At 58.6% G+C, this 12,949-nt stretch overlaps 2 protein-coding genes across 2 annotated transcripts; both read left to right on the forward strand.

Moving 5' to 3' along the window:
* Nucleotides 1-477: 477 nt before the first annotated feature.
* Nucleotides 478-3,567, forward strand: LOC131503476 (testis-specific Y-encoded protein 3-like). The gene is given in 7 exon segments (XM_058714946.1): nucleotides 478-793; nucleotides 956-1,581; nucleotides 2,274-2,351; nucleotides 2,496-2,607; nucleotides 2,700-2,845; nucleotides 2,942-3,026; nucleotides 3,539-3,567. Coding segments are annotated over 7 exon segments (1,392 nt in total).
* A 6,335-nt stretch (nucleotides 3,568-9,902) lies between these two features.
* On the forward strand, nucleotides 9,903-12,637 carry LOC131503430 (testis-specific Y-encoded protein 1-like). The gene is made up of 5 exons (XM_058714900.1): nucleotides 9,903-10,589; nucleotides 11,818-11,895; nucleotides 12,052-12,163; nucleotides 12,301-12,446; nucleotides 12,552-12,637. The coding sequence occupies exons 1-5, from the start codon at nucleotides 9,903-9,905 to the stop codon at nucleotides 12,621-12,623; spliced, it is 1,095 nt and encodes a 364-aa protein (XP_058570883.1). The 3' UTR covers nucleotides 12,624-12,637.
* The last annotated feature ends 312 nt before the right edge of the window (nucleotides 12,638-12,949 follow it).

The raw sequence follows: 12,949 nt of genomic DNA on the forward strand, positions 1-12,949 counted from the left end.
CCAAACAGGGCACCCAGAGCGCACAGAGGGCCGGCTGCAAGCCCCCCGGAGGAGTTGCCCCGCACGGGGCCCACAGCCTTCCTGCCTATGCAACAGACGCGCCCCAGTTTCCTGGTGACCTAGGGGCGGGACCGCCGAAGCCACGCACGCCACCGTCCCTATGATTGGTCCCGAAGGCAGTGAAGCAGCCTGGGCGTGGCTTGGAGCTCCCTCAGCCTCAAAGCCGCAGGCGCACACCTCTCACCACAAAGGCCTCCGAGGCAGCATCGGCATGGCGATAGCCACCGCCGAGGCATCCTGGGTACAGCACCATGCGCATGCGCCCCCTCGACGTTTGGGCTCTGGGAGGAAGGGGGAGCGAGTTGCCAGCCATTGCCCTCAGGGCTCCACTGACTGGGTCTGGGGAGGGGGGCCGTGCTTTCACGTCCCGCTTCGTCGCCGGTAGGAGCCACAGTTGGTGTCTCGGGCCGGGGCCGCATGTTGCGCGACTCGTGTTTCCGAAACACTGGGGACGCCCGGAGGCCCCATGCCGCCTTCGACCGGGAAGGGGGCGGTCGAGAGACGAGGGCCCGTGGGGACACTGGGCGTCCGGCAGCGCCGGAGGTGCCGCAGGCCGAAGGCTTGCAGGCCACAAGCGAACAGCCTGTGCAGGAAGGCCAGGCCCGACCCGAGAGGCAGGTGGGCGGCCCCAGCGAGATATCGGTGCCGCTGGTGCATGACATAATGGCGGTGGAGGCGCTGTGGGGCCTGGTGGAGGAGGAGGTTGAGGTGCCGGCCGCGGAAGAGGACACGCGTGGGGAAGAGGGGCATGACCAGAGGAAGAAGGGGGAGGAGGACGAGGAGCAGGAGCAGGGGAAGGACAAGGTCCAAGTTCACGAGGAGAAGGACCTGAAGGACGAGGGGGAGCAGCAGGAACAGAAGAGCAGAAGGAGGAGGAGGAGGAAGAGGGGGAGAGGCAGCAGGAGTCAAAGATTAGAAGGAGGACGAGCAGCAGAAGCCCAAGCAGAAGGAGGAAGAGCGGAAGGAGGAGGAGTTGGCGGAAATGAAAGGGGAGGAGCAGGAGCACCAGGGTGTACAAGCGGGCGCGGCCGTGGCGGTGGAGGCATCGGCGGCGGCAGTGGCAGGGGAAGGGGACCAGGAGGAGGAGCAGGAGGAGGAAGGGAAGGCGTGGGAGCCATCCAAGGGAGAGCAGAATTGCAAACGGAGGAGGAAGAGGAGCAGGAGAAGGGAGCGCTGGAGGAGCAGCAGCAGGGCGAGGAGGAGGTGGAGGGAAAGGAGGACAAGGAGGAGCGGGAGGAGGAGGAGGAACAGAAGCCGAGTGAGCAGGAAGGCCGATGGGTGGAAGAAGCCCAGGAGCTGCAGGTGAAGCAGCAGAAGAAGGAGCGGGTAGAGTCAGGCCTCCGTCCTTGCCCTTCCCCACTGGAGGCTCTGGAGGCCCTTCAGATAGAGCTACAGCCGGTGAATAAACAAGCCAGCCGGGAGCACGCTCCACTCCAACTCAGGATGTGGCAGAGGCGGCAGCGTCATCTGGAACAGAGAAGTGCCCTTATCCAGGGCATCCGTGGTTTCTGGGCCAAGGCTGTATCCTTCCTGCTGCTGGTGGAGGGTCCAGAGGGGGCTGGGCTTGCGCAAGAGGAAGGAAAGGGAGGTGACATTTAGAGGAACCCAGGACAGGGACTGGAGCTAAGCCGCGCTCCAGTGGCCGGGAACGTGCAAACGTGATCCCATCCGGCGGTCCTGGCTCTGCAATGAGTGTGGGAGGAGGGCAGTGCCGGGGTGGGGGAGGCATGTGTGCTTTACGTCGCACCTGGCACGGAAACAGCGCTGGGAGAGTGGGGAGTGGCGGTGGAGGTCCAGGCCAGGACGGGGAAATGACCGAGGGCTTCTTCCCACACAAAGGCGCGTGGGGGCACGTTTCTGGGTCCCGCTCAGCATCTTGCTGCGGGGAAGGCGATGTGAATGCCCACTGGTCGGCGCGAGACCGGATGTGTGCTGTCTGGCTGTGTGGAAGTAAGCGTCCTCAGTGTCCTCATGAGCACACAAGGCTAGGCGTGGTTGCGGGCGTCTGGGCATGCACAGCCTCCTGTGCGTGTCTAGCAGAGCCCTGCGCGATCCTGACACCCCGTGGGCCTGGACGCAGCCTGTGGGGAGGGCTTGAGACCCTGGGGGAGGACGTCAGTCCCGGGGGGAGGACGCCTGGATGCTGTCCACACGTGTTCTCTGCTTCGAGCTCTCTCATGCCCAGCACCTGAAGGCTCTTTGACCTGCAGCAGTTTGTGAACCACCCTCAGATGTCAGCCCTGATTAGTAAGCCCGATGAAAGCATGCTTCGCCACAGGACCAATTTGAAGGTCGGCCTGGGAGTGGGAGGTGGTGTGGGGGGCTGGCCGTGTGGGGAGGGGAGGTGGTGGGGAGAAGTGACGTGTTCCTTCCTCAGGGGAGGGAGGGTGTCCTGGAAGAAGATTTCACATTTCTGCCCCACTGTACCACGGCAGGTGGAGGAACACAAGTTTCCCAGGGAATGCCGGAAGATCCTGCTGTTTTTTGTCAAGAACTCCTACTTCCAGAATGAAGTCGTTACGAAGGAGTATGTCCTAGGCCTTGCTGGTAAGTGTCCCCTGACTGCATGGGCGGCAGTGGGTGGAGGGTTGAATGTGACTGGTTCTCTGGCGCCGTCTCACATACTCGTCTTCCTGCAGGGTATAGGGCGTCTCATTCCAGTCCCATCCAGTGGCACCCAAGGTACAGACAGGAGGCCTACAGACGCAGGCATGACAACAGCAGCCTCAACTTCTTCAACTGGTTCTCTGACCACAGCTTTGCCGGCTCTAGCAGGATTGCTGAGGTGGTGAGGCCCTGTAACAAGGAAGGGAGGTGATTTTCATGGGTTCCCCCACTGCGTGGGATAGCTACCTGAGGCCTGGCCTGTCTCCCCTACCAGATAATCATAGAGGATCTTTGGCCCAATCCCCTGCCGTATTTCAAGATGAAGGAGGCCCCAGGAGAGAGAACTGAGAGGGAAAGAGGTGAGCAGCCAAGGGTGTGGGCACTGAAATGTGTGCCGTGGGGTCCGTGGCACAATTCTCTTCTGCATGGAGGCACCGAGACTCACAGTGGCACAGGAGGTGACACCAGGTCAAAAGGGCATCGGCCTGAGACGGGGAGTCTTAAGAAGTAACGTGTCAAAGAGGCTTTTCCCTTTGGGGAGCCTGAAGGTGGGAAGGGGGCTAGACAAAAAGAATGAGCAAAGCGGGACAACCAAAGCTGGCTCATCAGATAGCACGGTGACAACTGTCATTCCCGGACCATGAACCCCACCGTCAGGCCTCCTACCACCATCCCACATGTTGTCTGGCTTCGGGAGCCCCTTGTCAGCTTTGGCACAGCTTATCACACCCTCCCATTCTACTTTCCGTTTGGAAACATTCAAGCAACCTTAATCAGGGCCAAGATCAGACTCTCACCTGTCCTGTGTGTGTGTGTGTGTGTGTGTGTCTGTGTGTGTGTGTGTGTGTCTGTGTGTACCCATATATCCCAGGGATATGCACGATCTAGAGAAGAGTATGAAGGAGCATCGCACTTCATCGACCCCAGTGGAAACCCTTCCGATGCTCACCGATGGTCCACAAGATTCTCCTGTCCACGAAATGAGGACAAGGGTGGTGGTGACACGTGGCGCAGGGCGGGGGTCCAATACATTTGAAGAAATATAGAATGGGAGATAAATATCATGAAGCGATTTGTGTGTCTTCCTCTCAGGTACGCTCTGGGGCGTGTCCATGTATACATGCGGCTGTCCAGGGGTGTAAGTGTTCTGTGCCTGCACATTGGAGTTCCAAGGAAGGGCGGGACGTAGGACATTGTCCGTAGGGATGGGTCACACATTGGGATTGCATGTGAGGTCAGTAAGATTGAAGCAATGGGGACTTGGGTGAGGGAGGCCAGGGCACAAACCTGAGAGAAAGGCCAGTGCCCAGGTTCCTATCTTTCCTGTGAAAAGGAGGAAATTCAAGGAAATGGAGACGCCAGCACAGGCCAGGGAGGTCCAATATTCAGGGTTTGGGCATGTCCATGATGGTGCCCCCAGAATCCCGCATGGGGACACCCTCAGTCATGTTGAGTGAACCGCCACACAGGGAGGAATTCCCAGGGTTGATTACCCTCTGGTTTTCAGACGTCTCCCAATGCAGACTGTCTTGGGGACAAGGTCAGGATCTCAGGACCAGCCATACATATTTGAGGGATTGTGAGCAGGTTGTAAGATTGGTGTCCAGGGGAAGGAACCGAGGGACCAGAGGGAGAGTGGGTGGGTAAGACCGATGAAGTTCTGCTTCAGGCACAGTTGACAGGGACAACGTACACGCTGCAGAGAAAACAGCCCACTACAGTCTCACGCAACTCCAAAATCACAGCCAACTTTTCTGGTTCCACTTCCTGAAGCTGAGCCTCCCAAACACCGCTTCACTTATTCACACACACACACACACACACACACACACACACACACGACTCCTGAAGGAGTCCTAGTACTGATGCCCTTGTGTGAACTTCGCTGTTTTTGAAAAGACCTCTGGTTACGAATGGGTCTCCCAGATTGCAAGCCAACAGAGGGGAGGGTCGCGGGGAGGTGGAGCTCTTACAGGGCACGAACACACCATCCTCTCCCGTGTGCCCTCTGCCCTCTCATCATCAGCCGTGATGAGTCGGGTGATGTTCTTCCTCTGTGTCCACAGGCTTAAGCCCTGTGTCCAACACGCCATGTGAGACTTGTGAGAAGACTCCCAAGTGCAAACACCAGCAGGCGCTCAGGGAGGTCGCGTCGTCCCAGGCAGCCTGTGTTCCTTTGCCTGAGTGCCAGGACAAAGGCTGCCTCAGCCACATAGGGAACGATGGACTTGTGAGGCCTTAGCATTCTGTGCAGAGGTGCCGGGCAGGCCTGGAGCTTAGAAAGGACTGGGACGAGCCTCACCTGCGACGACGTGAGTGCGGGGGTACTCCTTACAGAGCAGATGGCTGCTTGCCAGAGATGTCTGTGCTAGGGATGGGGCAAAAGCTCCACCGTGCTAGCAGTGCAGTAGACAGAGTTCAGCCTTGTCCATCGCAGGCTCTTCTGTATCCCCAAGTAACACGGCCCCCAGCACAGCGTGCCTGAGAGTGACATCCCGACACTAATATTCCTGTCTCCCAAGCTGCCCAAGCCCCCCAGGATCCCCACTGCACAGCTCTGCAGTACAAGAGCCTTCTCTGCAGTGGCTCTATTCCAGGGAAGGCGAGGGCAGTCCCAATGCATGGAGGCCTCTTGTCCCTCTCAGTATGCAGACAACATGGTCAGCAGCGTGTCACCAGGCTGTGGAGTTGAGGATCTGTGCAACCAAGCCTCACCTCTTCCAGGGCGGAAGCTGTCGCACTCTCTAGAAGGGAAGGCAGGTCTTTCTCTCGCTGCTGTCTGCACACTGGCTGGAGAAGCACGTCTTCTCAGCTGCTTGATGTGTAAATGTCAGGGTACCCAGGAAAAGCTCCCTGTGCTGACCCGAGTCTTTGGGTGTGAACATCCAAAGAAAGTATGGCCCATGATTCTGCAGTGGGAATACGGCCTCAGTGGTCATGAGGCTGGGCCCCTTGGGGCATCTTTCTGCACAAACAGGCCGTTACTTGATAGGTCTTGCCGAGCAGGAACACTTTACGGGACAGGTGAACACAGGGTCCCCCACACGTTAATATCTCCAGCCAATACCTCCTTAGGGGCCAGGGTGATGTTTCCGCCCGGCCTGTCCCAAAGACAAGGTACGGACAAGGTGTGGGTGTGGTTGCATTCACGGCCCCCAGAGCCAAACCCTCAAGTGTGGACACATGAGGTCCGTGGTCAGAGGCCTTGGTGCTCTGTGTCCGAGGGATTACAGCCCTCATGCTGCACACACGGCAGCCCCGGATTTCCTCCCTAATGCGCAGCACTCCCTGGGGACCCCTAGGGTCCAGGAGCTGCTAAACCGCCTGCACAACTGTATCTGCTGCCCAGCGGCCTCTTCCACCCCAACATCAGCGTGTGTGGGCTCCAGAGTGCTGTCCCTTGAGAGAGGACACCCTCAGCAATTCAGGAGCCTTCTGACTTCCATGTTCCTGAACCACACGTGTCTCTCATTGGTCTGTTGGGATCGTCATGTTGTCCTCTGTGCACAGGAAATGTCTTGCTTTGCCTGTGCTCCTCTGTCTCCCTGAGTGAGCCCTGGCGTGTTTGTGTCTTTTCCTGGCTTTGCCTGTGCCGACACCTCTCTGGTGATGCCTCCTTGCCTGGCCTAAGTGGGCACAGCTGTACCCGTGTAACCGCCTTCGTCTCTGCACACCTGTGTCTTGTGTCAGCTGTGGCTCTGGTGGCCTGTCTTGACTTTGATGTATGCTTCTGCGCTTGAGTGTGTTTCCCTCTGAATTCAAACCCTTTCTTCCACTGACAGATCCAATTGCTGTCCTGCTGTCAGGTGGAGGGGCTTCTGCGCATTCTGTTATGTGTTCCAGGAGCCAGAAATCCTTCCGTGCCTGGAGGACCTTCGTCAGAGGATTGGCCATGCACTCACTGCCAGCCAGTTCATGTCCCCAAATGCAGCTGCCTTGCTGTGAGCATGCAGTCACACCTCTATTTTCTGTCCCTCTGTTTTCAAACCCTTTGCACCTGAGGGGCTCAAACGTCACTGGCCTGCACCTTGCACATGCACGCGTAAATTGTGTAAAGCGGTCCAGCAACGTTTTCCCACTTACTCTTTTGCCATGTGGCATGTTCCTGGCTGGGAGAGACTTTCCCCTGCCAGTGTGTGTCTCGTTTCCGTGTGCCTCCTGTGTGTTCTGGTCCCTAATTTGTCCATTACGTCCTACCTGGGAGTCTGATTCATGTTTGCGGGAACGAGGCTGACCCCTGTGACTGCTGGGTTCTGAGCTCAGCTTAGTCCCCCAGGACTAGTGCGTGAGTGAGGGACACAACGGGCAGTGACGGATGTGCCCGTATCCTTCACGTGCAAGCGCTCCGTCCAGCCACCTTCACCGGGACATTTCTCAGCGACCCCTCTTTGTTTGTGGTGAGAGCCCTTGCCTCTGAGGAATCTGACGAGGCGGTGAAGCATTGCTTACGGCTGCCCTGTGCAAGTTAGATCTCCAGAACTCATGCACACGGCAGGACTGCATCTTCACACCCGAGGCCCGACACCTCCTCATCGCACCCTCCCCTGATTAACACCACTCTGCTCTCTGGTGGACTGCATGCCTTTAACTCCTTTAGTCTCCTCAGGAATCCATCAGGCAGGGCTCACCACCACTGTGCTTCTGTCAGGGGCTGGCCTCTTTCAGTGAGCCCCGTGCTTTCTGCACCGATGCTCAATGCACCCGCCCAAGGGTGAGCCACACTAAGCCCGGCGGCGAGCCCTTTGGCCCTACGTTTCCCACCTATGTGCTTGGTGGCAGAGGTGCACAAGGAGCCCGCCTGCATGCGTGTCCCAGGTCCTCCACAGGGTACAAAGTACCGCCTCAGGAGGCTGATCCGCATCACACGGGCATAGCTCTGCTTGCACGTGTTAGCCTTTCGTATCATACAGGCAGCGCAGACTTAGAAATCCCGCCACCTGCTTACAACTATCCAGCCCTCGTGCTTCTGCAGACGCTCTGTGTCTGTACAGACATTTGAGTCACGGTCTCATGACCTTCCAATACAGCTTGATGGTCTGTCCTTAGCCTACAGCCTGGGATGCGGTTCTCACTCATTGTCCTCCCCTCGGGTGCCAGTTTCCTCCATCACTGTGGTGGAAGGTAAGCTTTATAACCATCCATTGGCTTGACAGTACTGGGCGGATCACCTGTCTGCGTCCGGGGATCCGAAGGAGACCTTGGCTCTTTTGCTCACGGTGCACCCTTTCTCCGTGATGAGTCGCTTTGGATGAGAAGCTTGCCAGAGGCGAGGGTTCTCAGAGTTGAGCACATTTCCTGGGCATCTGTGAGAACCTCGTTGGTTCCACTCAGACAGCATTGACATTCATGCATGTGCAGCCTCTGCCTTTGCTTGAGTTTGCTGAGCTTTGGGACGTGATTTCTTCCCGCACGTGCTGTGCCTAAATCTCTGCTGTGTCTTTCCGGCAGTCCCGTTTCCTGTCTCCTGCTGGTAACTACAGGGCTTCCAGCAGCCCTGTGGGGATCGGGTCCTGGTGTTCTTCCCTGCGGTGCCCTCTTCCTCACCCCGAATGACCTCAGTCATTCCTCAGTCTAGGAAGCTAGAACTAGCTTCCTTCTAGTTCAGGGTTCGTTTCAGACTGCCCTTAAGGTCCAGGTCGGAGTGGTGCCTTTTGTGCTGAGGGCTGACCACTGTACAGCATTCGTCTCTGTGCAAATTGCACAGGTGAATTTCACCAGGTGAAACTGCACACTGCAGTTGCCCTGTCTTCAGAGTCAGCCCACCTGTCTCTGCCTCGGCTGCCCCTGCTCTCCTTCCTCCTACCCTCTCCTTGCCTCCCCCTCCCTTGTCTTCTTCCTGTCCCTCCCTCCCACTTTCCTTCCAGCTCTCTTTGTCTTCGTCTCCCTCCTCTCCATCACTACTGCCTCCCCCTGTCTCCGCCGGTCTTCCTTGTAATAGGTGCCCCTCTGTCTCTTCTTGTCTTGCTCCTCCTCCCTGTCAGTCCCGCCAATCTCCCTGGGACTCTCCCTCTCCAGGCCGGTCTTCCCCTCCACTCGTCCTTCCTTCATCTGCTTGCACGTGTCTCTCTCTCTCCCTCTATAGCTCCCTCTCTCTGTGTGTCTCTTTCTCGCTGTCTCTCTCAGTGGACCTTCTGTGTCTGGGTGCATGCTTCTTCAGAATTCTCGTTGGCGCCTGGGAAATGTGAAGGGAACTCGTCTGCTATCGTGTGTACTAGTGAAAGCAGGCACGGGGCTTTCTCAGAGACAGACACAGACAAGTTTGCAATACTCGGTGAAGGGCCCCCTAAGTGCCCTGCTTGGTTGGAGTCGTCCTTCTTTTAGTGGAAGGTTAGATTTCCGGACCGGAGCAAACTGCTAAATCCTACTACCCCACCTCCCTGGCCCTCTGCACGGAGATCAGTAGGGCACCAGTGGCAGATGGGGCTCTGGGGGTTGTTCTTTGCTCTCATTTGCAGTGCAGTGAGGTCTACTGAGCTGCTTTCTGGCAGGGACACGGCACTGGGGTGGATCTAGGGTGGGTGTCACCGGTTCTGGGTGGGCACCCACCTTACCGCTGCCCTCAGCCTGACGGCCAGGGAGGAGAAACCGTGCGGACGGCCATGTGGCCCCAGTAGGCGCGACACCTAAGGACTTCTCCAGGCCTTGCCCCAGCTTCATGAAGAAGGGGCAAGGGACGGAGCATGCAGTGGCTCACGGCGTGGACGTTCCTGTGCTGAATGCTCTGGTGCCCGTACTGAGGCCTCTGGGGAAAGGGTGTACAAGCGACCACAGATTGTGTGATACCGGGGACCTCGCAAGTCAGGCCTGGAAGGTGACAGCGCTGAAGAGGACATGCGGCAAAACGGGGCTCACGCTGGTGGCTGGGCACTTGCTCCAGAGCCCGGACCGGCCGCTGGCGCGCGCTTGCTGGCCACCAGCACCCTGTCTTGCTGTCTTGCAACTCATTGTTCCGCGAAGCTGGCCAGCGGGCCTGACCTGCCCTGGAACCACTTCGCCCCAGGCCGCATGCGCCCACTCTTCACTGCCTCTGTCTCGGCCCCTCCTCCACAGCAGCCACAGCCAATGCGGAGTCCTCAAATCCCAGAGCCTGTGCGCCTGCGCCCAACTTGGGCGGGCTGAGGCGGGAGGCAGCAGGGAGCTAAAGGTCTTGCGGCCAAGGCTCCCCCCACCGGCTGCCATTTCCCTGTCCTTGTCCTGAGGCTGCCCTAGCTACACTGGGGCCGGGGCGGAGAGTCATGGCCAGCGTGTCGCGGTCCGGAAAAAGCAGCGATTCCCGTCGACCCTGGACCCTGATCGTCCCGGATGAGAAAGGTCGAGAGTCCCGGACCCGCGGGAGTGCAGGGGCGCTGGAGGGCGTGGGTTGGCCGCAGTCCCCAGGTTCAGGGGCGGCAAGCGCCCATCGTGTGCAGGAAGCCCAGGCCGGGTGTGAGATACAGGTGGCAAGCCCAGCGGAGGAATTGGTGCTGATATTGGATGACGGAATGGTGGCGGCTGAGGTGGTGATCGGGGAGGAGGAAGAGGACGGCGGGGGGGCGACCGAGGAAGAGGTGGCTGGAGAGGAGAATTCTGAGGAAGCCAAGCCAGAAGCAGAGGACATGCACGAGGAGGAGGAGGTGGAAGTTGAGAGACAGCAGCAGGAGGAGATTCAGGAGCAAGAGGAGAAGCGCGAGGCAGATGCAGAGGCGGAGGAGGGGCCCCCGCTCTCACAGGAGCTGCAGCAGCGAGAGGCAGCGCTGCGTCCTGCCTCAGCCCAGGACCCACTGGCAGTGCTGGAGCGTCTTCAGCTGGAGATCAGCGCTGGGAATGCCCAGGATTCCAGGGCCTTACGGCGGCTGAAGCGCAGGATTCTTCGGAGGCGGATTTCTCACCTGGATCACAGAAGGGCCGTCATCAAGCACATCCCTGGCTTCTGGGCCCAGGCGGTATCCTTCCTTGTGCTGGTGGGTGATGGCGGGGGCTGTTGTGCAGGAGGGCTGGGCACTGAGAGCAGGGTGCCTCAGGGCGATGGCCCCGAGGGAGGAGAGCTGGGGAATGGTCCCTGGCCCTGGGTTGGTGTGGTCTGGGATCCAGTGTAAGGCCTTGCACAGGGGCGGTTGTTGGGCACGGGGGGACCCGGGGACTTGGAGCTGCTTCCTCTTGGTCTCCGCCAACATTGGCCTGCAGGCTGCTCTCAAACATTATTTGCGGACGCGAGTCATGTGTCCCCATGCTACCAGAGCTAGGGTAGCACAAAGCAGCCTTCACTCAGAGCAGATAAAGCAAGGAAATATTTCGCTGCAAAATGGGAGAGTTACACAGGCCGCACACCCACCTTCACATTCACAGGCTGTGCACGGTTTCTTAGCAGTTCCGTCAAAGGAGAGCTTTTCAGACACACACTCATGGCCTTTAGTGGAAGCACGCCACGCCCCTTTGCCAGACAGTAGGACGACTCAGACCCACTCCGAACGGGGTACAAGCTGCCTGCACAGACCCTGACATACACACACACACACACACACACACACACACACACACACACACACACACACAGGATTCTCTCCTGGTATGTCCACCGCTGCTTCCCTCTCTGTCCTCAGGCTCCGGCTGGGTCCCACCCATGTCTTTCTCTCCGGACTGGCTGTGTCACTGTGTCTATTTCTTTTCCCTCCTCGGCCCTCCTCGTCCGTGCTTCTTGATCTCTTTCTCCCTCCCACACCCTCCGCTTGCATCGTAAGTGGGCAGTCGGGTTCCTGTAAGCCATGTTCTTCCATCTGCACTCAGAAGGCTGGTGACAACCTAGGTCTTCACGGGAATATGCCAAGAAACCCAGCCGTGAGGAGGGGTCAGTGCACAGGCCGACATCCCAAGCTATGATGGGCTGCTGGCAGCCCACACAGGTCAGATATAGGAAGGAACTGTGAGGAGTGCAGGCAGTGGAGTCTCTCCCTGCTGTGTGCAGACAGCGTGGGAGGTACAGGAAGCCAACGGACTGCCCAGTGTCGATGGGGTCTGATGCATTTGCAGAGGCTGAGGAGTGTGGGGACTAGTGTTTCCTGGTGTTTCTGCAAATGCCATGATCCCGTCCTTTGCTCTTAGCCTGGGAGGTTTGGAGGGGGTGTGTGTCTGTTTCCACAGCATCTGAAGGCACAGCTCCTTGACACAGCACAGATTCTGAATCACCCCCAGTTGTCGGCCATGATGGGTGCCCAGGACAAAGACGTGCTCAGCTACGTGGTCGACTTGGAGGTCAGACCGGGGAGGCTGTGGCTGGGGGCCGTCCCGTCGGGTGTGGGATTTGGGCGGGAGAGGGTGAGGCAAAGGTACTCACCCTCACAGCCAGGCAAGTAGCTCGGGAGCCCGAGGGAGGACACTTGCCCCCTCCTGTCCCATTGCTCACGGCAGGTGGAAGAAGTGGGCCATCCCAAGTACCGCTGCAGAGTGATGTTTTTCTTTGGGGCCAACCCGTACTTCCGGAACCCAGTGATCATTAAGGAGTATCAGCTTAGCTTTGCTGGTAGGGTGTGGGTCCCATGATGGTGCGGGGCAGGGGGTGAGGAGCATGAATCAGGGGCATGCGGGAGGGCGACGGGGAGGGGGAGGTGGGTGGGGAGGAGGCCATCAGGTTGCTCCTCAAATCCTCTCTTCCTGCAGGCTACAGGGCATCGCATTCCACTCCAGTCCAGTGGTTCTGGGATTATGAACGTGGAGCTCCCAGTCGCAGGCATGACCCCACCAGCCTTAACTTGTTCAACTGGCTGTGTGAGCACAGCTGCCCAGGGGCGAACAGGATTGCCGAGGTGGGGCCCCTGAGGCCTTCGTCAGCAGTGGGAATGTGGGTGGCCCCCGGCCAGAGAGGAGAATGGGCTATGCCCAATGTGGTGCCGGCCTGTGTCCCCTTCCAGATCATCATCGAGGACCTGTGGCCCAATCCCCTGCAGTACTACCTGAGGGAGGAAGGGACCAGAAGACAGTGATCTGACGTGCGCACGTGTCGGTGAGAACCCCAGTATGCGGTGTGTTGACCTGTGTGTTGTATGGGCAAGGGAACGTGGGCCAGACATTGGCTTGGAAATGGAAGGTCCGCCGAGACAGGGACACAGGTAGCATGGGGAGAGGGTGGGAGGATGACAGGGGACCTGCACAGACTCAGCTGCAAACACACAGAGGGTCGAAGCCTGCAAACCAAATGCAGTTGTGCTGTGGGCTGGGGCTTTGGAGAGCAACTCAGGACGAGCAATGCTTCTCCACCACAAATGCTCCCCGTGGATGTCCGCCCTCTCCCGGACTTCCCCCTGCTCCT

The sequence above is a fragment of the Neofelis nebulosa genome, chromosome Y (genome assembly GCF_028018385.1).
Source record: "Neofelis nebulosa isolate mNeoNeb1 chromosome Y, mNeoNeb1.pri, whole genome shotgun sequence".
Lineage (NCBI taxonomy): Eukaryota > Metazoa > Chordata > Mammalia > Carnivora > Felidae > Neofelis > Neofelis nebulosa.

Bases quoted from the DNA above. Each gene is read 5' to 3' on its own strand.
- LOC131503430 (XM_058714900.1), top strand. From the start codon at position 9,903: ATGGCCAGCGTGTCGCGGTCCGGAAAAAGCAGCGATTCCCGTCGACCC. The intron at 11,896-12,051 runs GTCAGACCGGGG...TGCTCACGGCAG, and splicing joins GCTACGTGGTCGACTTGGAG to GTGGAAGAAGTGGGCCATCC. The intron at 12,447-12,551 runs GTGGGGCCCCTG...GTCCCCTTCCAG, and splicing joins GGGCGAACAGGATTGCCGAG to ATCATCATCGAGGACCTGTG.